The 27,847-nt window shown below is 38.4% G+C and overlaps 1 protein-coding gene across 1 annotated transcript; it reads right to left on the bottom strand.

Moving 5' to 3' along the window:
• Positions 1-1,379: 1,379 nt before the first annotated feature.
• On the bottom strand, positions 1,380-2,864 carry LOC110676299. The gene has a single exon (XM_021843664.1). It carries the CDS (start codon positions 2,629-2,631, stop codon positions 1,684-1,686), a length of 948 nt encoding a protein of 315 aa, XP_021699356.1. The 5' UTR covers positions 2,632-2,864; the 3' UTR covers positions 1,380-1,683.
• Between the last annotated feature and the right edge of the window lie 24,983 nt (positions 2,865-27,847).

The raw sequence follows: 27,847 nt of genomic DNA, 5'->3' as shown, positions 1-27,847 counted from the left end.
AGAAGAAGATTTAACAAAATTATCATTTTGTTTTACTACTACTGAACAGTACGAATTAACGGCATCAGAGCTCAGCGAGCAATATAATAACGCGAAAACGATCCAAGGAACCCAAAAATTTCACTGTTTCATTCCATTGTCAGAAAATAAAATTAAAGCAAAACTATACTCGAACTGTACTGATAATGATGCAAAAGTGTTCGATATTGTAAAAAAATTGAATAACGATAAATAAATAAATACGTATTAATAAAATGTTTTCATGATCTCATAACGCATACCCAAATCCAAAACTTTTAAAGTTTATATATAACATTTAGAAACTCATCGATCATACTCTAAAAAAATATCCTGGTAAAAAAAAAATTATTTTCGTGTAATCTGTTAATTCATTTTAATTTATACATATATACATATACATATAATATTTATACATATACATAATATTTATACATATAATATACATAATACTACTGAATACATGAAAACGACTTGTTTAATTCACGCAAGGCCCTTAACAATAAAATCAGCAACAAACTGCGGTTCCCGTAATAATTTACACCGAAAAAAAAAATTTTTTTTCTACTAAATGTGAAAATTGTGACATGTTTGAATGTCATAACTTTTTTGTTTATTGGTTTACCATCACCAAACTTTTATGGTAGATAGCTAATATAATGGACCGTTTTCCCTCAAAAAATTACGTTGGTATTCCGATAGGGTTTTGAGATATTTGAGTTTTTGTGTCAAAAATGATGTTTTTTAATGCAAAAAAAATTTTTTTTTACTGTGTGTATTTTTTTTGGAATCTTTATTTAGTTGTCTAACTTTGTTTCTTTAGTTGTCTAACAATCGAACGAACCGTTTTTGCTGTGCAGCTTTTTGAATATTTTTGAACCATTTTCACATACACCCTTTTGAAAAGTTAGTCGTGACTCAACTTGAAGATTTGATATCGGAAAATGACGATTTAGATGGAACTGAAAAAACTGTGCAAAGTTTCAGCTCAATAGAAAAAAAATGAATTAAAAAATTTACCAAATTTTGGTGCTGTTGCTTGGAATCACTCGCTGGATTACATGACATATAATTGAAGTTTACATGACACATGTAAATATCCATGTTATTACACGCTCCAATTATGTATATTTATAAAGGTTAAATCGAATTTATGTTTCGTTCTCTTGTTTTTATGTATACTCATCACAATGATATTAATATTCATTTCACTTTCAATTCAATTTTTCACATCGACATCTGTACTCTTATAATCTATAAAAATCGAATTTAAATACTGCAATAAACTTGTCTTTTTTTTTCTCGGAAAGTCCACTTTTTTGTTTGATCGATTAGAAATTGGACACTTTTCTTCTTGATTCGTTACTGATTACTTACGCCTAGTGTACTGTACTATTCAAAAATTGGATTTCTTCTTTTTCGGGCAAAATAGTTTTCTTCTTCCGAATGCCTCCGCACACATTGAAACATTGAAAGCATAAAAAAGGGTTTCCTTACAATAAGCTTCTACGGTTTATGTGGCTATGTATAAATGTATCTGTATGTGTGTGTGGGTGTGTATAGAATCCATTCCAAAGAATTTTCTTCCAGCAAAACTACTAATTACACAAAAAACTAAAGTGATAACCAAGTTACACAGAAAATTGCTTACAGCATAACAATCGCTTAGAACAGCAAATCCGTAACGCGCGTGCCCTGACTCCAGTTGACAGTTTGCTCGTCGGAGGCCGGTTTCAGATATTGTATGCTCTCCGGTTCACCCGCGTCGCCATTTAGCAACAAGAGCCCACCGTTGGCCGCGTCGCCATTGAGCCGGCCGCTCTGGTGTTGCTGCTGTTGCTGGTGATTGAGGTGACCATTCGAATGCTGATGGTTTAGATGCGGATGATGGTTGAGGTGCTGGTTATGCGGGTGGTGCTGCTGTTCGTTGCTGCTACACGTGCTGCTGGCAGTGCTCGACGTGGACGGCGTTCGCGTAACGCCCAGTTCGAAGGTGGTATCTATGGCGGCCTTTACTGGGGTATAACTAGCAAAAGGAGCGGAGCCTAGTGGCATCGACGAGAGGAGGGTATTCTTGTGCGACAGCAGTCCGTTGTCTCCGAAGGCGAGTCCACCGCCTCCTCCACCACCACCCCCACTCCCCGTTGTTGGCGCCGTCGTCGTTGTCGTCCCTGCGGTCATACCTGCGCTGGCAATGTTGATCTTGCTGCTGGCCAGGAGAGCGGCTGCATCCTTCAAACCGTCCGCCACGTCGTCGTCGTATCCCCCATTGGTAGCCTCCAGCAGTGAGGTCTCCGACGGGTACTCAAAGGTCGAGGTTAATGAATCGTCAAATTGGATTTTGAACTTGCTATCCCTAGAAGTCTTGTTTCTCATACTGGATTTACCGTTGATCACAATGTTAGCGTTGGCAAACTCGACATCGCACGGCGACGGGGGTCCCATGGCCCACGAATCGTCCGGATCGGTCGAGGTTTCGAGCGTGAGGTCGCCCAGCACCACGAAACCGGACTCGCCGGGCTTAGGCAGTTCCCGTGGCCGCGGCCGCAGGATGATCCCGTCGTTCTCGATGTAATCCGGCACGTCCTTCCGGTCGCTGAAGTTGAACACCATCGTGTTGGCCTCGATGGGTGGCGGCGGGGCCTTCACTTTCTTCTTCGTTGGCACCAGCCCTGCCAGTGGACTGGCCACTGCTCAGGCAGCAGCGGCATTTTCGCTCTGGGCCGCCGACGACGACGTCTTCTGGGCGCCCCACTTGGCCATGAAGAAGTCACCGCCGCCACTGTTGGTGCTGACTTCACCAGTTTTTCCCAGCACTGCACCGACACTACCGACACTATTATTATTATTATGTGCATCATATGTCTCAGAAATTTACACGTTTCGTTCGAACTGTGTATGATTCCTAATCAAGCGATCGTTAACTGAAAAATGAGCATTGTTCGAAACTTTAACAGGGAAATTCCGGAAACGACCGTTATCTTTACGGACATTATCGTTCATCTGCCTGGCACGAGTCTCGACGACTCGCCAACGCGAAGGGCAAGCCCAAAAAATTGACTTGTGATTGCCCCCGCATTTCGCGCATATGAACTTATCGGTATCTTCCTTCACTGGACAGACGTCCTTAGCGTGAGAAGAACCTCCGCAAATCATGCATTTAGCATCCATGCGGCAATTTTTTGTGCCATGACCCCACTTTTGGCACCGGCGGCCCTGAGATGGGTTCTGGTAATTTCCTCCAGGTTTTTGAAAATGTTACCATGTCACAAGGACATCAAAGCTAGACTTATGAGCTTTTCTAAAGCTTTAATATTATTCAGATCTTTTTTGTTAAAGTAAACTAAATAATATTCTTGAGAAAGCCCTTTCCGTTGAATCCCAGATTGGATTTTCTTTTTCATAATGATTACTTGGACTGGGGAAAATCCAAGCAAATAATTTATTCCATTTTTTATCTCTTCAGGTGACTTATAGTCACTTGAGAGATTTTTCAAGATGACTTTGAACAAACGTTCAGTTTTGTCGTCATATTATGCTTCTTCTCTTCAAAATTTTTTAGAAGAAGTTTGCGATCTTTAAGAGTTTCCGGCAAAACGCGACAGTCTCCTTTCTTTGTGATTTGGAAGGAGACCTTGATTCCCCTAATGGATCTCCTGCTTAAATCCCGCAAGTTCGGAACAACTGATCACGATAGGAGGCACTCTTTGTTTCCTCACTTGAATCAAAGAGGCTGGGCTAGAGGCTGCTTCGATTTTGTGTTCGGAAAATTTGTCTAGAGCATCGAACTGATTGCTCATTTCGATGAAATTATCAACATTATCCATTTCACCCTTGGAAGAAAGTTCGCATTCCGGAGAAACGTCCTTTCTTCCATTCTTACCACGTTTAGTGACAGTTTTAAATCCCTCTATTTTGGAAGGAATTGTGAATTCAGAGATCCACCCTTCTTTTTGTTCGTGGTTGCAACCATGTTCAGTGAATAAACGAAAGAAAAAGTCATCTGCTAAGAGGTCAAAACAAGGATCGTAAAGGGATCAATAGTAGAAAAAAATGGTACTGAAAAGTTCTGTTTATAATTTTAGCACTGATAAGTACTGTTTTATTGCTTTAGGTAGTTTTTAAAAAAAACTTCCAAGAGCAGAGAGAATTTGTGTACGCACAGCACGAAGGTACGATGCGTACGGATCACATCTCAATTGTGAAAGGATGTTTGATGAGCACCAAATAAAATATGGGTCATACCACATTTTCGTAAATAATGGAAGCAGTGGTTAAAAGGCTCTACAGATGAAGAAAAAAAGGTATGAAACAAAATTCAACTAAAACAGTCATAGCATTCTCCCGGCGTTAATATCAAGAGCCGATTACAATGATAACGATGCTATGACAGTTTTCTAAAGTAGTCATAAAAATGTGTGATTTTTGTCGGATATGCAAAATGGGGTGTTTAGGTATTTTAGTCATATAAATGAAATTATATTTCGCCAACAGAAAATAATTATCTTTTAGGCCAATAAGTTTCATGTTTTTCATTACATACGTCCAATTGCATAGGTTTTCTTCAATCTAAAGATGGTGATACTTCTATAACATTCTTATTGAAATTGCTTCTAGGATAAACCGTTTTATTTCAACTATTTCATTTTAAATATGAATATACTCATTATATTTGAAAGCATGCTATCAGTGCATCATACAATTATCTTGAATTGATGTTTGAACTGATATGAGATATGATCATTGCCTGCATTTTTTGAATCTTAGAAGCTATATAGTGTAACCTTGTGAATTACACTCTTAAAAATAATGAAAATTACTCTGGACGTAATTCTGGTTATGACTGAATGACATATGATGTAAGTGATGGAACGACACAAAAACGTGTTCTTGAAGATGTATTGAACAAAAAATGTAATTTTACATGTTACAGGACACGAAAACTATGGAATTGTGATCGACATTTCCTGAATCAGACACTAACGTATTTGAAATTGGACATACATTTACGTCATTCGGCTCGCTTCTTTTATGTGCATCCCAAAAGACGTAAATCACATTATTTTTTGGTACTGTGTACCTATCATATGTCCTGCGAATTTCAAAAAGCTTTAAGCTTGAATAGTAAAAGTGGCCAATTTGCCAATTTGCCTTGCGAAGCAAGCATCACACAAAACCACGGACTCGTACACAGATAAAAATATTTAAATTCCAATGTCGTGTAAACTGAGGCATATAGTAAAAATAAATCAAATTCATCTATCGTAACGGCATTTCATTGAATTTTCAACTAAAGATGCTTGAATGCTACATGATCGTGTAAATTTAAAGTGCATTTGATCGAAAAATAAGCGATTTATCGTTAAAATTTCGGTATATTTTGATGCTCCAAATATGTGCATGAAAATAAACTTGAATATATTTTTTGGGGTGTATGCAACACCCCGTGTCACAGTCGTAAAATCTCTCGACAAAGAATTTTACAGTATGAAGCAGGATTTGAACACACACCACATAGCACAATGTGCTTAAGGTGAAGATGAATCGAAGCCAAACTTCAAATTTTCAAGAGCATGAATCTGAAGAATCGAACTCCCGTTAGCTAGTGACCAATCGATTAATCTTTCAGCTTAACCAAACAGCCATTGGTTCTCCAGATTTGTGTTCTTGAAAATTTTAGGTTTGCCTTCGATTCATCTTCACCTTTAATTCTGGCAATACTTAATTCATGACCACTAGGCATATAAAATTTGTCGAAAGGTGATACGTCCTTAAAAATGCTTAGATGGATTATTCAAGATACTCCTTAAAAGGATCAATAGCTCCAAAACCATTCACTAATAAGTTAATCATTTCTATTTCTAGACATTTACAAATGTGATCAAATGCATTTTGAGAATATTATCAAGGAAAATCCCACATTGATACTCATACGATATTATCTAGATTTTTCTACAAGTTTTTACATCTTTCGATAATATATTTTCTTGTGTATTCAATGATAAGCCCCTTAATTTTTATATTGCAATTCTACTTCACGGAACAAGCCTAAAGTAAATTGAAATACATAACGGCATAAACCGAATGAGTTTAGTAACTTAGAAGAAGTAGATGGGGTAATCCCATAACACCCCACTTAATTTCAAAAACAGACTTTTTCCATAAAACTTATCAAAAATAAAAACCCAGAAAGTATTTTCAAAAGTTTCTGTTTGCATCAGGATCTCAATCAAATTAACTTATCTGCAACATGAGTCACATATTTCTCTCAATATTGTTGAATATTTTAAGCCCTTAAAATTCAAACAAACATATTTTTATGTATTTTCAGCATCTAGAAACCCTTATACTTTATATTGACTGAAAGCAACTATCATACAATGAAGCTCGCAATCTTCCGAACAAATCAAACATTTCAGATGATAGATATATCGAGTTTCGGCTTTTCTGTAACTTTTCGATCTTTATATAGAAGTTTTATCCCTTAATACCCCGTGTGTTCTTAACACCACATTTTACGGTATTTCTTCACGTGATATGTCTCATATTTCCGTTGGAACACATAGCAAACCTTTACAATCCGTTTTTTCACCATTAGCGCACCGCTTGCTTAGAATTCAGGTCACCATCAGAAAGCTGAGAAAACATTTTCCGAGGGAAGTATGAGACATATCACGTGAACCTTTATTTATCAAAAATGAGCTTTTTCGCAAACTGTTTAGCTAGCTGGCACACGACGGGTCTACCAATTTGAGAAAACCGAAAAGACCACCCTTTAGTTTTAGTACATACTAGCGATCAGCGACATAAAATTGCTCATTATTGCTTTAGGTAGCTTTGAAACTACCGAGAGCAGAAAAATGTTGTATACGCACAGCGCGAGGGAACGATGCAACCTGAAGGAATCGAATTGTTTACCAGTAAGATCAGAGATTTCTAGTCAAGATTTATATATTAAACTTGTGGTCCGGGCAAACTTCGTCTTGCCATCAAGTAGGCTGTTGGAAAACGCTATAGACAAAACGGCAGTTCTGTTCACTTTTGTTTTTACAACTTTCCTGGTGAATATTCTGGGATTTTTATACACACAAACACGTCTGAACTCCTGATAAACAAAGCGGAGGAAGAATCATCCAAATACGTGGACCCGTTCGTAAGCCATTTCGTGACATACAAACACCATTCCATTTTTATTTATATAGATTTGTTCTACCAAATTGGGATGATAGTGTTGTCTAATAGCACAGAACACCTAGATATAAGAAATGAATATAAAAAGAAAAAAATAGTCAAGGTCGGTATTCAAACAGAGCATAATAGATAGTTGTGTGGCCTTGATAATTTAGGTCAAGAACTTTATTATTTCTGATCCTTCCAATGCTTTGTTGATTCAGATGTCTCATCAGATAGAAAAGAAGATTTTACAGGAAATAATGCTAATATTTTATCATTTCAAATGCTTGGAGTACGTTTTCTGCCATTTTTAAAATACACTTGATTCTGATCTGAGTAGCACCGATCAAATAAAATGATAATTACCGTAATCCGGGGTATCATTGATCAGCGGGGTAACATTGATCGGAATGACTCATCTCGTAATAAGTTAGTATCATCTTTTATTGATGAAACATTTCCAAAGCATGAATGTTGCTTCTCTTTCTTATATTTATAAACTATTAAAAATTAAGATTTTTGCAAAATTTGCGTTAACTTTATGCGTAAATTTGTCAAGTTTGCGAAACAATGATTTCAATGGTTCAGTATGACACTACCGAAGATTCATGTATCAAATAAGTTCTGCAAGCGATATGAGCAAGGAAAATGGGGTTCTCACTAAAAATGGCATCGCCAAACACGATTCCGCTGTCAAAACTTTTATAAGTATGCTCAATTAGGCAACATTAACGAATTACTGTTTAGAATGTAGAATTCCCTTAGGAAATTGCCTAGTTTTAGGCGTATTCCGCTGTTCGAGGGGTTTTTAATTTTAAAATAACTCAAAAAGTAAATGAGATGTAAGCGTTAGGACATCATATTCGGCTTCAGGGCCCATGATTTAAGTAAGTAACGACATTTTCAATATTACCGAACGTTGTTTACATGGATGATCGATGTTACCCCATATCAGCTAAATGAAAAAGTCACATAAAACATTTTTTTAAACATGCTTAAATCTTTCGAAAACCAAAATACAGTTTATAGTCACGAGCTATGGGTGGCAGTACTTGTTTTAGAAAAATAAAAATCAGAACATTTGCATTTTTGAATTAAATATTTAAGAAATATTCTAAAAACTGATCAATGTTTCCCCGGATTACGGTACATACATTTGAGATTAAGTTTTCCGCCAAAATCGCAAAACAAGATACTGGGAAAACTTTTTTTTCCTTTTTCAAACACAGTTCTAACTGTGCAGGGAAATCATAATCATCATTGCGTCAAAAGAACTCAAAAGTTCGCCATTTAAGCCTCAAACTAAATGCACCCATTAAAAAATTTGAGATAGGGCAAAATTTTCTAGTAAATACATTTTTTATATTCGGGAAGACTTTGTTTAAAGTTTTACAGTTAAAGTTTTCAAATCACTTATAAGATTTTAATTATTGGTTAATACAAGGCTAGATAATCCTCCTCAACATAACTAGAGTGCAGTAACATACTCTTGAGCAGCGTGCTGTTTTTACCTGTTTGTGATGGAGCTTTATCATTTTTTTCTTAAGACCTTTTACTCATTAAGTAAACGGGAGCCAATGCCATTTTTCCTATCTCACATTCTAACAATTATTATGATATCTTACGAAAAAATATGTAAGAACGTTTTAGCTGCAATCTTGCCAAGGTACTGATTAAGGAAAACAAGTATATTTACATCTTAAGTCAATCGTCTACGAACTCTTACCTCTCCCACGTCATGTTAATACTTTGATTGAATTACATCAATGCAAAAAATTTAAATTGTCCCAGATTGCGGATACTGCTGTTTTAGTAGAACATCATAGCTACTTCGTACACTATCCCTTATGCAGTTTATTTTTAATTTTCCATAGAGAATACGTTACCTGGCGTTTACTTCCCATGACTGATCGAAAGTAAAATTAGAGACTTCGGCTTGATTATTCTTCTCCGATAAACCGCCACTTCGGATAATGACACGTTAAACCGACAAATGAGCTTGTCGTTCAACGACTGCAAAAACTCGATTAAAATTGAAATAGATCAAACATCCACAGTCGTTGCCGTCCGTCTGTTCTTGCGATTAAAAGCAATCCTCACCTTAGAGCACGGTTTATCTTTAATCTTTGTGAGACCATTTCCAATTATGTCATCTCACTAACCCTGCGGGCTACACCGTCGACCACCAAGTTCAGCTCTATTCAATTAAGTCGTCTGCGAGAAATCATTCTTGGACAGAGAAAGACCAAAAAACAGGTGATAAAGCGTTCCGATTACGAAGATTCTCACCACTCTTTTCTACGAGTAAGACTTTTAATGGGCACGAAATTACCTGCTGGTTTGTCTTTTGGAGGAGAAAATTGCACGTTGCCTCAAAGCATGTTCCTGACAGTGAACAAAGCGACCATCTATGGTTTTTGTTCGATATTTCTAGCTGCCAACTGATCATCGGCTCACCTTGACAAATCGCCATAAAGCACACCGACCAACGCCTGGCAACCGACCAATCGCTTCTTTCTGATAGCTGCACCAGTTTCCGGTGAATTTCTTAATCTCTGACCTGAACGCTCAAGTTTTTGCGAAAAATAAAATGAGAAACAGCTCATATCGTCTGCACATCAATCAATCTGGCGCAGTCACACAAGCGATATATTGTATTGTGTTTCTGTTCGAGGTTCGCAGATCGTGCGCCAGGTATAGGTACCGTAATTTAGGGAGAAATTGATCAGTTTCTACATTTTAAATGCGTGCTTTAGTTTTTTTTTTTTTTTTTTTTTTAATTTCTTTATTAGTATCATTCCAAACATTACATTCATTTCTTATATCTAGGTGTTCTGTGTTATTAGACAACACTATCATCCTAATTTGGTAAAACAAATTTAAGATTTAATTAACATTTTGTTAACAACATATTATATTTCAGTTGCCGTAGCAGTTCAGTTTTTTTTTACAGGTGAGTTGATTTCACTTGCTTATAAGAGAAAAAAAAACGTTTTTAATATACTTAACCTAACTTAACCTAAACATATAACGCATTAATCGTGGCAATAGAAGATTGTAACGATTTTTGCCTGAAATTATTTATTATTTTATTTGACATTTGTTCCAATGTTTCAACATTGGATATTCTATGTAACTCATTGGTACTATACCAGGGAGGAAGTCTCAGAATCATTTTCAAAATTTTATTTTGAATTCTCTGCAGAGCTTTCTTCCGGGTATTACAACAGCTAGTCCATATTGGTACAGCATACAACATGGCTGGCCTGAAAATTTGTTTGAATATCAAAAGTTTGTTCTTAAGACAAAGTTTTGATTTTCTATTAATAAGGGGATAGAGACATTTTACATATTTATTACATTTGGCTTGAATGCCCTCAATGTGATTTTTGAAAGTTAAATTCTTATCTAGCATGAGCCCTAGATACTTAACTTCATCTGACCAATTTATTGGAACCCCTCTCATCGTGACAACATGTCTACTTGAAGGTTTCAAATAAAGAGCTTTTGGTTTATGTGGGAATATTATTAGTTGAGTTTTGGAAGCATTAGGAGAAATCTTCCATTTTTGCAAGTATGAAGAAAAAATATCCATACTTTTTTGCAATCGACTACAGATGACACGCAGGCTTCGTCCTCTGGCGGAGAGGCCTGTGTCATCCGCAAATAAAGATTTTTGACATCCCTGAGGTAACTCAGGTAAGTCAGATGTGAAAATATTGTATAATATTGGTCCCAAAATGCTGCCTTGAGGAACACCAGCTCTTACAGGAAGTCTTTCAGATCTGGAGTTTTGATAATTAACCTGAAGTGTACGATTTGACAGATAACTTTGAATTATTCTAACAATGTATGTTGGAAAATTAAAGTTTTTTAATTTTACAATCAAACCTTCATGCCAAACACTGTCGAATGCTTTTTCTATGTCTAGAAGAGCAAGACCAGTAGAATAGCCTTCAGATTTGTTGGAACGGATCAAATTTGTTACACGTAAAAGTTGATGAGTGGTCGAATGTCCATGGCGGAATCCGAACTGTTCACTGGCAAAAATTGAATTTTCGTTGATGTGGGCCATCATTCTGTTCAAAATAATCTTTTCAAAAAGTTTACTGATGGAGGAAAGCAAACTGATTGGACGATAGCTAGAAGCTTCTGCAGGATTTTTGTCTGGTTTTAAAATTGGAACAACCTTAGCATTTTTCCATTTGTCAGGAAAATATGCTAATTGAAAACATTTGTTAAATATATCAACTAAAAATGATAAGCTACTTTCTGGAAGTTTCTTGATGAGGATGTAGAAAATTCCATCATCGCCAGGAGCTTTCATGTTTTTGAATTTTTTAATAATAGTTCTCACTTCTTCCAAATCAGTCTCCCAGGCATTTTCGAAAACGTTCTCTTGATTGAGAATATTTTCGAACTCCTGAGTAACTTCATTTTCAATTGGACTAGTAAGTCCTAAATTAAAATTGTGCGCACTTTGAAACTGCATAGCAAGTTTTTGAGCTTTTTCGCAATTAGTTAGTAATAATTTGTTTTCCTCTTACAATGCCGGTATTGGCTTCTGAGGTTTTTTCAAGATTTTAGATAATTTCCAAAAGGGCTTAGAGCCAGGGTCCAATTGAGAAATTTTATTTTCAAAATTTTTGTTTCTTAATTGAGCAAAACGTTTCTTAATTTCTTTCTGCAAATCCTGCCATATAATTTTCATAGCAGGATCGCGAGTGCGTTGAAATTGCCTTCTCCTCACGTTTTTAAGACGGATCAAGAGTTTAAGATCATCGTCTATAATCACGGATTCAAATTTTACTTCACATTTTGGAATTGCAATGCTCCGGGCTTCAACAATGGAATTTGTTAAAGTTTCAAGAGCATTGTCAATATCAAGTTTAGTTTCTAAAGAAATGTTAACATCAAGATTAGAGTCAACATACGTTTCATATATATTCCAGTCGGCTCGTAAATAATTGAAAGTGGAGCTGATAGGATTGAGAATCGCTTCTTGGGATATTTGAAATGTAACAGGGACATGATCAGAATCAAAATCAGCATGAGTAATCAGTTGGCTACAAAGATGACTAGAGTCGGTTAAGACCAAATCAATCGTAGATGGATTTCTGGAAGAGGAAAAACATGTGGGGCTATCAGGGTATTGAATTGAGAAATATCCTGAAGAGCACTCATCAAATAAAATTCTGCCGTTGGAATTACTTTGAGAATTATTCCATGACCGATGTTTGGCATTAAAGTCACCAATGACAAAAAATTTTGACTTATTGCGAGTCAATTTACGCAAGTCAGTTTGGAGCAAATTAACTTGCTGTCCAGAGCATTGAAAAAGCAAATAGGCAGCTATGAAAGTATATTTACCAAACTGTGTTTCAACAGAAACACCTAAAGTTTCAAAAACTTTAGTTTCAAATGATGAAAACAGTTGATGTTTTATACGCCTATGAATGATGATTGCAACTCCCCCACATGCCCTATCAAGTCTATCATTACGATAAACAAAAAAGTTAGGATCTCTTTTGAGTTTAGATCCAGGTTTTAAATACGTTTCGGTAATAACTGCTATATGCACGTTATTAACCGTAAGAAAGTTAAACAGCTCGTCCTCTTTACCATTCAGAGAACGAGCATTCCAATTTAAAATATTTAAATTATTATTTGGATCCATTAGAAAAACGTAATCCAATAACAATTTGATTTGTAAATTTTACACCTACTTGGACTGCTTCAGTCATAGTGGAGGCTTTGAACATTGCATCAATCATTAGATTCAATTGTTCAGTTAGAAAATTAAAATCAGAGGCAGACATGTCATGTGATTTCCCATTAGAATTTCCGGTAGACGAAGAAGCGGAGTTACCTGTGGCGGTAGGGTTTTTTGCATTTGATTTGAAACAAGTAGAATGGGTACCAATTGATCGAGGGGAGGAGGTAGAATTTCCTGCTACGATATCGGCAAAGGATTTACCGTGGGTAGATACATTCGAAATTGAAAGATTCGAACGGCTACCCGACGGATTAAAATTAGTTTGTGAATGAGCATGATTATGATCTTCCTGATGGGTATGATTCATGATCAAGCGATCGTTAACTGAAAAATGAGCATTGTTCGATACTCTACCAGGCAAATTCCGGAAACGACCGTTATCGTAACGGATATTATCTTTCATCTGCCTGGCACGAGCCTCAATGACCCTTTTGCGTGAAGGACAATTCCAAAAATTGGACTTATGATTAGCCCCGCAATTACAGCATATGAATTTGGTGGTATCTTCCTTCACTGGACAGACGTCTTTGGCGTGAGAAGAACCTCCGCAAATCATGCATTTAGCATCCATGCGACAATTTTTTGTACCATGACCCCACTTTTGGCACCGACGACACTGAGTGGGGTTCTGGTAATTTCCTCCAGGTTTCTGGAAATGTTCCCATGTCACACGGACATCAAACAAAAGTTTTGCTTTTTCTAAAGCTTTAATGTTATTCAGATCTTTTTTGTTAAAGTGAACTAAATAAAATTCTTGAGAAAGCCCTTTCCGAACAATGCCAGATTGGGTTCTCTTTTTCATAATGATTACTTGGACTGGGGAAAATCCAAGTAAATCATTTATTCCATTTTTGATCTCTTCAGGTGATTTATAGTCACTTGAGAGACCTTTCAAGACAACTTTGAACAAACGTTCAGTTTTGTCGTCATAAGTAAAAAATTTGTGCTTCTGCTCTTCAAGATGTTTGAGAAGAAGTTCACGATCTTTAAGAGTTTCCGGCAAAACGCGACAGTCTCCTTTCTTTGCGATTTGGAAGGAAACCTTGATTCCCCTAATGGAGTTCAAGATCTCCTGCCTAAATCCCGCAAATTCGGAACAACTGACCACGATAGGCGGCACTCTTTGCTTCCTCACTTGAATCAAAGAGCCTGGGCTAGAGGCTGCATCGATTTGGTGTTCGGAAAATTTGTCTAGAGCATCGAACTGATTGCTCATTTCGAAACAATTATTCATTTCACCCTTGGAAGAAAGTTCGCATTCCGGAGAAACGTCCTTTCTTCCATTCTTGCCACGTGTAGTGACAGTTTTAAAATCCACTTTTTTGGAAGGAAGTAGTGAATTCAGAGATTCACCCTTCCTTTTGTTAGTTGTTGATACCATGTTTAGTTAATAAACGAAAAGTTGAGTGACCTTCGAGAGGTTTTTTCCCTAGACGGTGTCCAAGTAGGATTACCACCGCTAGCTTTCGCCAACGGGTCCAACGAAAAATCGAAGGCACGGGTCCAAACAAGGATCGTAAAGGGATCAATAGTAGAAAAAATAGTACTGAAAAGTACTGTTTTGGTAGCACTGAAAAGTACCGTTTTTAATTTTAGCACTGAAAAGTACTGTTTTTGTAGCACTGAAAAGTACTGTTTTATTGCTTTAGGTAGTTTTTAAGAAAACTTCCAAGAGCAGAGAGAATTCGTGTACGCACAGCACGAAGGTACGATGCGCACTGTATGCGTGCTTTAGTAATGTTGCCAATGCCTAGGGCCTTTCCTTGGCCAAAAGGTAATGTCCGCGACTATAAAGCAAAGCCATTCCATTCCAGGTTGGTCCATGATCTTTTCATTATGAAAACTCCCTTCATTTGCCGGAGCGTATAATAAGTATAGCATATGATAGCAAAAATAACAACTTTGGTAATGAAATCTCTCAGTCAATAACTGCTTATGGATGGTGCACAAATTATGTCACGCTAAATTTCGACTTTTCGACCTCCTCCCTCCCTAATCACGCTTTTTGTATGAAACCTCTGAAAAAATCTAAGGCTTGACACATTATGCCTGACCACCTTTCACTCCCCATGAAACGTGATATTATTTGTATATGACCCCATACGTGTTAAATAAAAAACATTTAGTATGTCATGTAATTAGAAAGAATTAATATTCATAAAATGAAAATGACAAGTTTTGATCCAAGATATAAGCAATTTTTAAGAGAATGAACTGTAGGCCGTCCCCTATTTTTTGAAAATGCGAAATGTAATAAGTTCGTCATTGTAAAGTGCTCTTTTTGGTAAGAAAAATATCAGGTAAAAATGTGAAGTCCATACGTGGCCGCTAAGTGGTCCCCTAACGGCCCTGAAGGTATTAGGTGTAGATGACCCCGTGCGCCAAATCGAGTTCGCTGCTTTAGTGTACGCAACACGAGTACGAAAAGCCACTAGTAACAAATTGATAATCAGCACAGAATTTTAAGTAAAACAATATTTTACACTGTGGATCTCTTTATAACAATACACACTGACATAAAATTCAGAACTACAAAGGGATCGTTCAGGGGGTCTTCCGTATTGTTACGATCCATACAAAATATTTAAATTTTCATAGAAAATCTGTTAGGTGGGGGATGGAGAGCCTGAAATTGGTAAATTTTGCTTCACGTAATATGTGCATCATCCCAAAGAAAACAAACTTCTATGCTGATTATCAACGCGAGCAGGACAATTTATGCTGCGTGCACTAGAGCAGCGAACTCAATTTTGTGCACGGGGTCATGTACGCCTAATACCTTCAGGGCCGTTGGGGGACCACTTAGCGTCCATGTACGGATTTCAAACTTTTACCTGATTATTTTTCTTACCAAAACGAGCACTTTACAATAATGAACTTATAACATTCCACATACTCGAAATATAAGGGACGACCTAATAATCAGGTTTATGATTGAAAAACCTATTTAACAACAATATTTAACAACAGGCACGAAAGACCATCGCCCTGACGTAGTCCCCACCGGGACTCGAACAAAATGGAGTGTTCGCCCGACATCTTTACGCAGTTTTGCACACTGTCCATCGTTGCTCTAATCACTCTTGTGAGCTACCCGGGAAAGCTGTCCTCGTCCATGATCTTCCATAGCTCTGCACGGTCAATGATGTCGTATGCCGCCTTGGATTTGATGATGAGATGATGCGTAGAGACCTGGTACTCACGGCATTTCTGGAAGATTTGCAACATAGAAAAGATCTGGTCCGTTGTCGAGCAGCCGTCGATGAAACCTGCTTGATAACTTCCCACGAACTCGTTTGCTATAGGTGATAGACGACAAAAGAGCATCTGGGATAGCACTTTGTATGCAACGTTTACGATAGTTATTGCACGATAATTTTCACACTCCAGTTTGTCGCCCTTCTAATAAATAGGGCATATAGTGCCTTGCTTCCACTCCTCCGGTAGCTGTTCTGTTTCCCGGATTCTGACTATCATCCGATGCAGACAAGCGGCCAACCTGTCTGGGCCATCTTGATGAGTTCGACCCCGATACCATCTTTACCAGCAGCCTTGCTGTTTTTGAGCTGTTGTATGGCATCCTTAACTTCCCTCATCGTGGGAGCTGGTTTGTTTTTACTGTCCGCTGTGCTGACATTGACATCGCCTTCGCTGTCCTGACCTTCTGTGACATACAGGTGTTCATCGTAGTGCTGATTCCACCTTTCAATCACATCGCATCCGTCCGTCAAGATGCTGCCATCCTTATCCCGGCACATTTCAGCTCGCAGCACGAAGCCTCTGAGATGTGTTGAGCTTCTGATAGAACTTCCGCGTTTCTTGAGAACGGTACAGTAACTCCACCTCTTCCAGGCGGCACTTTTTGTCCAGGAAAAGGTGGGTTTGCTCAAGAGGGGCCCTATCGTGCTCGCCCTCATCCGACAACTCTGCCTCAAGATGCTGCGCGTATGCATTGTCGACATCCGGTTGTTTCAGCCGCTCGAGATTGTACCGAGGTGAGCATCGGTACCGTATATCGTTGATGACGGAGAGTTTTGGGCGCAGTTTTACCAATACCAGATAGTGGTCGGAGTCAATGTTAGCGCCACGATAGGTTCTGACGTCGGTTATGTCGGAGAAAAGCCGTCCATCGATCACAACGTGGTCGATTTGCGATTCTGTCTGCTGAGGTGATCTCCAGGTGTACCGATACGGGAGGCTGTGCTGCAAATAGGTGCTACGAATGGCCATATTCTTGGAGGCGGCAAAATCTATCAGCCGTAAGCCGTTCTCGTTCGTCAGACGGTGGGCATGAACTTTCCAATCATCGGTCTAAACTCCTCCTCCTGGCCAACCTGAGTGCTCAAATCTATGGTGATCTTGATGTCGTGGCTTGGGCAGCGGTCATACTCGTGTTCGAGCTGCGCGTAAAATTCGGCCATGTCATCATGTCACCAGTGCTTCCGGAGTGTGGGCTATGTACATTAATTATGCTAAAGTTAAAGAATCGACATTTGATTCTTGACTCGGTCACCACCCGATCACGCGCCTTTGCATATCACCCATCACTATAAAAGCTGTTCCCAGCTTACTAAACGTTTGCACCATCGAACATGTCCAGCGCACCTACGATGCCGAAACCGCGGATCTTCAGTACATCGGAGAGTATAAGTGTGCTTCCGATGAATTTGAGAGATTTACAACTCTACGTACCGAATTTCCAATCGCTAGTCCATTTCCGTCGCTGTGGTCTTTGCCGATTGTCCCGGTCCGTATTCTGTTGTTGACGTTCCTTTGCTTATGTGTTTTTACGGTTGGTTTGCAGGGCCTGCCAACAACCCCCTAGATTTCCGGAGGACCTTTCCCCCTAAATGTTCGGAGGACCATAGTGCACAGTTTAGAGTCCTTCTCTGGCACTCGGACGATGATCAGCCGCCCCCGACATGGAGAACAGTCGCTCCAGGTTTGCAGAAGCAAAAGCTAAAGCAAACCCCTCCTTCCCTGTCAGCATACGACATCAAGTTCCCAGTGGGGTTGGTTGCCCGATCTTTCCTGAGGTTACTGTATCCCGGCCAGTAACACGAGGAGCTACGGATAGGAGTTTCCATTTCCATAGCATAATATGACTAAGAGATAGAGGGCTGGACATAAAAGATGGGCGTTTTCCATAGTAATCTCCATATAAACTTTAAATGGCGTGTGCACAGTCAAATTTCTTCCGAATCATTTCTAACTTTGGAAGGGAGCTTTTTACCATAATATAAGTCGTTTAAGCATAGGGGAGCCAGAATTTCAAAACTTGCATCACTCTAGCCTGCACGCTGTATCAAACGACAACGGTTAACGATGCGTCAACTTTGCACTTTGCAGCCTCTCGTGGTATGGTTGTCCGAAGCACCTTCTTCCCCTGTAAAGATATCCATAAGACCACTTGGAGATCACCCGTTAACCTAACCAAGAACCAAATCGACCACGTTCTAATCAACGGAAAAAAATCTGACATCACCAATATTCGCAAATACCGCAGTGCGAAAATAGATTCGGACCACGACTTGGTTGTTGTATGTATGCGCTCAAAACTTTCGACGGTGACTAATTCGCGTCGAAGCCGAACGCCGCGGCTCAACATAGAGCGGCTACGAGACTCAGAAGTAGTCCAAGAATACGCGCAGCAGTTGGAAGTGGCCCTACCAACGGAAGAGCTGCTTGGCGCCGCCATTCTTGAAGATGACTGGAGGCACATAAGATCCGCCATAGGTAGCACCGCTACAGCAGCACAAGGTCCAACGACCCCGAATCACTGGTACGACGGCGAATGCGAGCAGTTGAGGAATGAGAAGAATGCAGCATGGGCGAGAATGCTGCAACACCGCACGAGTGCGAACGAGGCACGGAACAGACAAAACTCGATCTTCCGGAGAAAAAAGCGAAGAAAGAGATCGCGAAGCGATGGAAGAGCTGTTCCGCGCTGAAGACACACGGAAGTTCTATGAGAAGCTTAACCGTTCGCGCAAAGGCTTTGTGCCACAAGCCGACATGTGCAGATACTGTGATGGAAGAAGATTTAAATATAGTAGAAGATGAACGAACGTGGTCGTGGCCGAAAGGTGGCAGCAGCACTACGACGAGCACCTTGATGGTGATTTGGCCAGTAGCGAAGGTGGCATGGAAATAACTTTTGGAGCATACGCGGACGACGAAAGACTTCTTCCTCCAGAAGATCTCCAAGAGGTAGAAACGGAGATCAAACGGTTGAAAACCAACAAAGCCGCTGGAGTGGACCAACTACCGAGCGAGCTGCTCAAATACGGTGGTGATGCACTGGCAAGAGCGCTGCACTGGGTTATTTCCAAGATTTGGGAGGATGCAGTATTGCCGGAGGAGTGGATGGAATTTGTCTTGTGCCCTATCTACAAAAAGGGCGATAAGTTGGATTGCGCCAATTATCATGCGATCACAATTTTGAGCGCCGCCTACAAGGTACTTTCTGAAATCTTATGCCACCGTCTATCACAAATTACTAGAGAATTCGTTAGGCAATATCAAGGAGGGTTTATGGGCGAACGGTCACCAACGGACTAGATATTTGCCATCCGCCCTATGTGTTGCAGAAATGCCGCGAATACAATATACCCACACATAATTTGTTCATCGATTTTAAATCGGTCTATGATACAATCGATCGAGAAAGAGCTATGGTAGATTATGCATGAATACCATTTCATGGGCAAACTGATAAGATTGATCAAGGCGATGATGGAGCGAGTGATGTACGTAGTCCGAGTATCAGGGACACTCTCGAGTCCCTTCGAATCTCGCAGAGGGTTATGGCAAGGTGATGGTCTTTCGTGTTTACTGTTCAACATTGCGTTAGAGGGTGTGATAAGAAGAGCGGGGATATACACGGGTGGTACGATCTTCAGAAAGTCCGTTCAGCTACTTGGTTTTGCCGACGACATTGGTATTGTTGCACGCAACTTTGAAACTATGGCGGATATGTACATCATACTAAGGGCTGAAGCTAGGCGAATCGGACTGGACATGTGTCAAAGACGAAGTACGTGATAGCGAGGGGCTAAAGAGAAGACACAGCACGCCCCCCACCTCTAGTTCATATTGACGGCAGAGAAATCCAGAGACACATCGTTGCTGCAAATCGTGCCAACTTTGGACTTCGCAGAACTCTTCGATCGAACAAAGTTCACCATCGCACGAAGTTAACCATCTATAAGACGCTGATTAGACCAGTATTCCTATATGGACACGAAACCTGGACCCTACGTGCGGAGGATCAACGTGCCCTTAGTGTTTCGGAACGGAAGGTGTTGCGAACCATCTACGGCGAAGTGCAGATGGAAGACGAAACGTGGAAAAGGCGAATGAACTATGAATTGCACCAGCTGCTGGGAGAACCAACCATCTTCTACCTCGCAAAAATTGGGAGGTTGCGGTGGGCCGGGCATGTCACCCAGTGAAAATGGTTCTTGAAAACAATCCGACCGGCACAAGATGACGTGGTGCTCAGCATGCAAGGTGCGTTCAATCAAGTTGAGGACGATCTTCGGAACCTTCGCAGAATGCGTGGCTGGCGACGATCAGCCATGGACCGAGTCGAAAGAGAAACGTCTTCTACGTACAGCAGAGGCCACCCAAGCCTTAGGTGTAATGATCGTTATTTCTAGAGACCGATAATACCCCTGCATCTTCATAATCACTACTGGAAGGGTGTTTATTAGTGAGGAAGGAAAAGTATCTGGGAATCACCTTTGGTCGGTAATGCAATCCATAAATAAGGGGGAAAAATACGACTTTAACTTTAACTAACTAATTTTTAATTTTATCTCGCGGTGATAAGATGTTTATAGAAGTATTCAAAAAGATTATAAAACACTATTCAATCTTCTTAATTTGATGCAGTAAGTGTACCTTCAATCACTATATTTATATCTGTAATAAATAATGTCGTTTAAAATTTACCTTTCCGATCAACTCCACCCAAATTTACGGTAGCACTTGAATGCCTGACAGAAATTAAATTTTCATATCCTGCTGAAAACGCCCACCTTGGAGGATGTCTTTCGTGGTCGCATTAAGGTGGAAAGCTTCTCCTTGCTGCAGTAAGACATTTTCATTCGATTCAATTTTCAATGTCAGCCAGCACTCAGCAGACAGTGTTTCAACTATCGGTGGGTCGGTTAGTTCGTGCAGCTTATTTTGAAACCATCGTGAGCCGTTCCACAGTAATTGGAAATGCGCATCCACATCCATCATTTAGGAGGGCTTCTTATTCGTTCGGTTGCTCTGCTTTGATTTAAAGATCAAAATCGAAAGTAAATTTTGATAAGTGGTTTCAGTATGAAGGATTGTGCGTGATGTTGGCAAATCAGGGTCTTTGTTTAAAGATTTTCGATTGTTTATTTGCAAGCTTCTTGCAACATGTGTTGAAGCACTTATCGCCGACATTTTCATCATATGCAGGTACCTGATGTATGTGGCATACAATTTTAATTCTTGGTTGGTTATTGCTGAAGTAAATAATGATTTTTTGTTTTCTTGTAACACGAGTAATGATTTCATTATTGCTATAAACACCTCATAAAATTGAAAAATAATGAACTTTGTTCATAAAAACCTGTAAGATGAAGAAAAGTTATGCAAATATATATTAATTGAAACAACTCTTTGTCTAGAGCAACCACAATTGAAATGTGACAAAATGTAAATCAGTATAAGAGTAGCAGTATACACCATCTCAGTTATTAGAATTCATAATATTTTATGGGAATGAGTGTTGTATTGTATTGCAAAACTTTGTAGAACATTGTTTTGTTTCTAGCATGTAAATACCGCAATTAACTTAATTGCTACCATTGCTACCGGTGGATACCTTGCTACAATAGATGGCAGCATATATCATCATCATCATCATCACTACATGGGAAACATGATTGTCCCATGTCACAAGTGTCAATCACAAGTCACAATCAATCTATTATTGATCAATCTATTTACTGATTTCTATCGCGTTCGACTCAGCAACTAAAATCTAGCGAATTTACTGTTCAATATTGCGTTATGTCGCATATACGCTTTGATTTTGCAGACGAAGACTTTATTGGAATCGATCGGTTTCATTATTTTAAAGATGGACAACTAGGATAAACGTGTAACGCCATTTACTCTACCCAAGCGTATATGGTTACATGTAGAGAAAGATGCAGGTTCATATGTGTTGGTGCTAAGGCTTCATGGAAATGTAGTTGAAGTTGTTGAAGAGCCACAGAACACTTGTGACGTATGATAATAATGTTTCCCGTGTAGTAAAAACACGTGTTCTGAATGCGAACATCTCTTTTTATGGATGACATAACCAGCTTAGGGACCCGTAACTTTAAAAGGTAAACTACATTTCTACAATGTTGCTTGATAAAGGCTTCTGACTTTATAGATCCATTATTTCGTTAACAACTTCGCCAAAACACCTCGCGATCCTTTATCGTACAATACTGAAAAGTGAAACTTCATTGCCAATTTGCCCTGTATAAAACGCTGATTCTTGGCTCTCTAAGCACATTTATTTGAGAGCAGAAGCGAAGATTCTTAAGCGAATAAAATATGCAAACTTTAGTGAGCTGGTCATTTAATGCAATCAGGTAGAGGTCAGCGGTCCCATGGAAGACATACGCGTGTGTTCATTCTGATGTTGACGTGAATGTATCGGAGCAACCAGATTTGAAACAAACGATTGAGAATATAGTTCTAATCTGGGAGGGAGGCATAGATACTACACACGAAATATGACATAACACTTTTCCAAATTGCAAGATAATTTCCGCTCATCAACGACAATCAAGGCAGGCTTGCGAAGAATCGCTAGTTTTCTTTTGTTGTGTACCTTCGATCTTTCTGGACAAACTTGGGAAAAGGGCCATTGTTTTATGTGCATCCAATTTTAATTTTGATTGGAAAAGCGTAAAAAGATGAGTGATTCAATACTTTATATTCGATCAAATTAAAAGGTGCTATCGTGGCATTGCTTTTTAGTGTGCAGGAATTGATTTTCAACCAATTGTTGTCAACTTTGTTGAAATGCAAAAATATGTTTTGATCAATTACGCGCTTTTCTCATGTTTGTCCATTCTTTAAGATCTGGGCTCACAGTGGCAGTTCGTGACCCTCCCAGGTTCTAATCAGGGACGAAAAAACTCATGCTCACTACACTCAATTTACTGACATTTATGCCACCATCAAAGTAACCGCACCACCACCAATATGATTGTACCAATGAAGATGGTACAAAAATAGATGAAGAAAACAACAACGATGCCCGTATATCGTTGGTGTTTTTGATTATCAGAACCAGAAGAGTGTCAATTTTAGAAAATTGATTATCAATGAGGTACATATTAATTGAAAAATACGCTGCTATACGGGTAATTCACGATCCGATGCACGGAATCGATGATATTGACGCGTCTTTGGTCGTGCAAAGCTTCCCGAAGCGGAAGTTAAGCTGGTTCGAATGAAAATCTTTTTTTTTTTTCGATTATCACAAAGCAGTTGAGTATAGGCAGGTTAAAAGGAAACTGACAATCTTGCAGCAAGCGCTTTGTCAATCTTTGTTGTGTTGTCAAGGTAAGGATAAAAACAAATAAAAATCAATGAAGATTCACCCAGCAAGCGTCAATATAGGCGAGAGTAGATTGAGTATTTTAGTCCCTGGCCTTGATCGACTATAAAAGTAAGGTGTAGATGCTTCGAAGCCAAACCTCGAATTTTCAAGAGCACATATCGAACCGTTCGCGATTGGTCATCACCAGTCAGTGACCAGTGAGCTAAATTTTCAGCACATACGATCGTCTGGTTCTCTAGATGTGCGCTCTTGAAAATTCGAGATTTAGCTTCGATGTATATTTGAGCTACATTCAGTCTCAGATCTTTTTTGTTTTTTAAAATAACAACATTGTCAATTGTTAATATATTTGTTTTACCTTTCAATCGGTTCCACATAGGAAACAAAATTAATTAAATTTAAACAAGTAAACTATGAAAAAAAAACATACTTAAGCCAGTAGTAAGCGGTTAGTAAGGTCAGTTGTTAATATTTCAAATTATAACAACGGTAACAGTTTTACACTAGGGAAAGTGTACCAGTTATGGCTATAGTGGTTCCCTATTTCACCATACGTGTTTTCTCAAAAATTTTCACATTTTTAATATTTTCGAATGTGTTGACATCAAGATATATTTTATATTAAACAACTTGAACACACATAATGATCTGAGAGAGAGGAGACAGCTGGCTTCGATTGCGAACTCCCAAAAGTCAAGGGAACCTGTCATCAAATGTCACTGGAAAACCGCACATTCAAAGGGCAGAGCGTGAAAAACCGTCAAAATTTGGCCATACTTAAACTGGATGTGATTGAAAATTCGGGTTGTTTACCTATGCTCTCGCATATGAAATTGTTGAATATTTGAATTTTGTCGATTAAACTCAAATTGCAATTGATTTTTTTTTTTAATTTTATGATTTTTTTGACAACAAATGGGATGTAAAATGGTTTTGACCCAGTTTGTGCTCTCTGAACCATTGTGCACAACCCAAACATGAGTAGAACAAATCAAAGATGCCTAGAAAACAAGCCAGTTGTCAGTGAGCTGTCTCCTCTCTCTCAGATAATGATTAGGAAATTGAACATAATCAAATTATCACGTATGGCGAAATAGGGAACCATTATGTCCATAACTGGTACACCTACCCTAGTTGATTGCAGTTTGGCCAACTTGTTGAGCGTTTTTGTAGGTTTTTGCAGTGCTATTGCAAAATTTTAATAAGGATTATATTGAAATTTTTAGGTTAAAAACTTCAAAAGATTTCTTGAGATTCCTCCTAGGTTTTTTTCTTACTGGTCTAGAGGCGCCGAAGGACCCCAGGAATCGTGCCCTGTGCTCAGATTTGATGGACATTTTTTTTTATTGTAACGGTCTGTCGCTAAAAATTGATTGTTGGAACAATTCTGAAAGCAAGATCAAATTCAGCAACAGGAATTTGCTAGAGACGCATATTTAAAAAAATATTGTATCAGGCGCGCAAATAGAAATCTACGCCTTCCCAATAGTCACGATGAACAATTTCTAACGTCAAACGGCAAGAATAGACATCCAAAACTCTTGCGTCATGTTGCCAGTTTAGAATGTTGTCGGAAGCATTTCAATGTTTGTACGCAAACGTGTCGCAATTTTAGCCTAATACCTAAGTGTCATTTGCGGAAAGTATTACTTTTCGCTTTAAGTAGGCATCGTACCCCCGTGCTGTGCGTACACAAATTCTTTCTCCTCTCGTAAGTTTTTTAAACTAGCTAAAGCAATAAACAGAACTTCTCAGTGCTACAAAAATAGTAATGTTCATTGCATCTGAAACAGTACTTTTCAGTACTATTTATCTACTTATTATCCCTTTTCGATCATTGACCCGTGCCTTCAATTTTTCGTAGGATCCGGTAGCGAAAGCTAGCGGTGGTAATCCTTCTTGGACAACGTTTTAGGACAAAACCTCTTAGAAGATCACGTCTTCTATCTTTTATTCATTAACCATGGTTGCAACCACAAACAAAAAGAGAGATGAATCTCTGAATTCACAACTTCCTTTAAAAAAGAGGTTTTTTAAACTGTCACTAGAGTGGCAAAAATGGAAGAAAGGATGTTTCCGTAATGTGCGCTTTCTTTTCGAAATGAGCAATCAGGCAAATTTTCCGATCATCAAATTGAAGCAGCCCTGGCTCTGTGATTCAAGAGAGGAAACAAAGAGTGTCGCCAATCGTGGTCAGTTGTTCCGCATTTGGATGATTTAGGCAGGCTCTCTTGAACTCCATTAGGGAAATCAAGGTTTCCTTCTTGTAGTCCATATCGCAAAGCAAGACGACTGTCGCGTTTTCCTGGAAACTCTTGAAGATCACGAACTTCTTCTCAAACATCTTGAAAAGAAGAATACACATTTTTTTATACAGTCATACCTCGATATAACGTAACCTCTTAATAACGTAACTCGATATAACGTAACTTTTACCTCGATATAACGTAACTTTTTTTTGGCTACCAATCATATTTCCAATTTTAATTAAAAACATGATTTATGAAATGCAATAAATATTCGTCCAAAAACCTAAAAACAATCTTCTCGGAAAATTTTCAGCAATTCCATTATTTATTTCTGCAGTACATTCTTCAAATATTCATGCAAGAACCATTTTATGTACTACTTAAGTTTCTTCACGGATTCAATGTGGAACGAAATCCTTCATTGATTCCATCAGGAATTTCTTAAGAAAGTTCTTTAGGATTTTTTTCAATGGGTTCTCCAAGTAATATTTAAAGTTTTCGAAGAACTGTTCATAGACGGCTCAACATTATCTTTTTTAAAGGTTTCTGAAAGATTCCAATTATGAATTTCTTATAGAGCTTTTCCGAATGTTCAAGGATTCCTCCAAAGAAATTTCCGGAATACATTTCTTTAAAGATTACAGTAATAGAGACGTCATAATAAAATATGAAAATAAAAAGAAAAATACAAAAAAAACACGGAAAAAATTGTAAGATAGACTGAAAATGCCTGCTAGGTCAATAACATCAATTTTTGATTCATTTTCTTATAAAGCTCTACATGTTGAACGAAATTTAGATACAAAAATATTTTTCTTCGATATAACGTAACCTCGATATAACGTAACGAAAATAAAAATCGAGTTACGTTATATCGAGGTATTACTGTAATGACAAAAATTAACGTTTGTTCAAGGTCGTCGTGAAAGGTCTTCTTCTTCTTCTTGGCATTAAAGTCTTTACTGGGACAGAGCCTGCTTCTCTGCATAGTGTTCTTATGAGCACTAGACCTATTCAAATGTCTGGAAATTCCTCAGTCAACTAATATTTTGATTTTTCATGTCGAAATGAAATTCTGGTTAAAATTTCAGCCAATTTGAAGAAAATTTAGATGTGCTTCAAATCAATTATGTGTTTTTGGGCTATTTTCAAGCTTTGAAAACTCATAACTACTGAACGGAACAACAAACCTTATCAAAAAATACCTCTACAAAGTAGTTTATTTAATTCTACGAACTTTTGTCGAACACGATTTTATGATTGGAGCAAGTTTTAAAATAGTTTGGTTGAGGTTTGTGCTTCGAGGTTCTTGAAAATCTCTATTTTTGAGGAGTGTTCTCCCTGAAAAACATAACTGTATGAACATTTCGGATTTTAAATTTCCAGAACATGATGACTATGCATTTTTAAAACTCAATCCCATTTAGAGATATCTTTTATCTTACGAAAATAAATTGTAAAAAATAGATAATTAGAAAGCACATTCGTAAATCCGCTGTGGGTGAGCCAAGAACACCACAATGAGCTTCAAAGAATGTAAAAAATGAACACGTTAGCATTGCTTTATCTCAGTCGATGATAATGATTGTTTTCAAATCGTTCTAAATAGTCAGTGAAATACGATCAAAACAACCATCACTCGGAAAGAAAAAGCAATGCTAACTTGTTCAATTCATTCATTCGACGGTACATGTGTCATGCACGATTTAAGGCTAAGTAGCCCGTCATTCGTATTTGGCAACAATGATGACTTTTCAGCTTGCATTTCAAAGTGATAAAACTCAGTTTTGATAGTTTATATTGACTTGAAAATGTCTCACTGTACGCACTAACATGCATAGATTATGCTGATACTTTTTCAGCTGTAACAGTGCAAAATCAACTGATTTTCTTTGTTTCGAAATCGTGAGATGAATTAGCAACAATCATCAACGTCACGAACATATTTCAATGACGGCCTACTTCGCCTTAACTATCATCAGCTTGGGATGGGTTGTTCGATCTTTGGGCATTTTTTGT

This window comes from Aedes aegypti, chromosome 2 (genome assembly GCF_002204515.2).
Source record: "Aedes aegypti strain LVP_AGWG chromosome 2, AaegL5.0 Primary Assembly, whole genome shotgun sequence".
NCBI lineage: Eukaryota > Metazoa > Arthropoda > Insecta > Diptera > Culicidae > Aedes > Aedes aegypti.
Note: the sequence above shows the minus strand (reverse complement) of the source record. Positions and strands in the feature narration are given on the sequence as shown.

Excerpts from the sequence above, each read along its gene's own strand:
- LOC110676299 (XM_021843664.1), bottom strand. The coding sequence starts at position 2,631 with ATGGTGTTCAACTTCAGCGACCGGAAGGACGTGCCGGATTACATCGAG.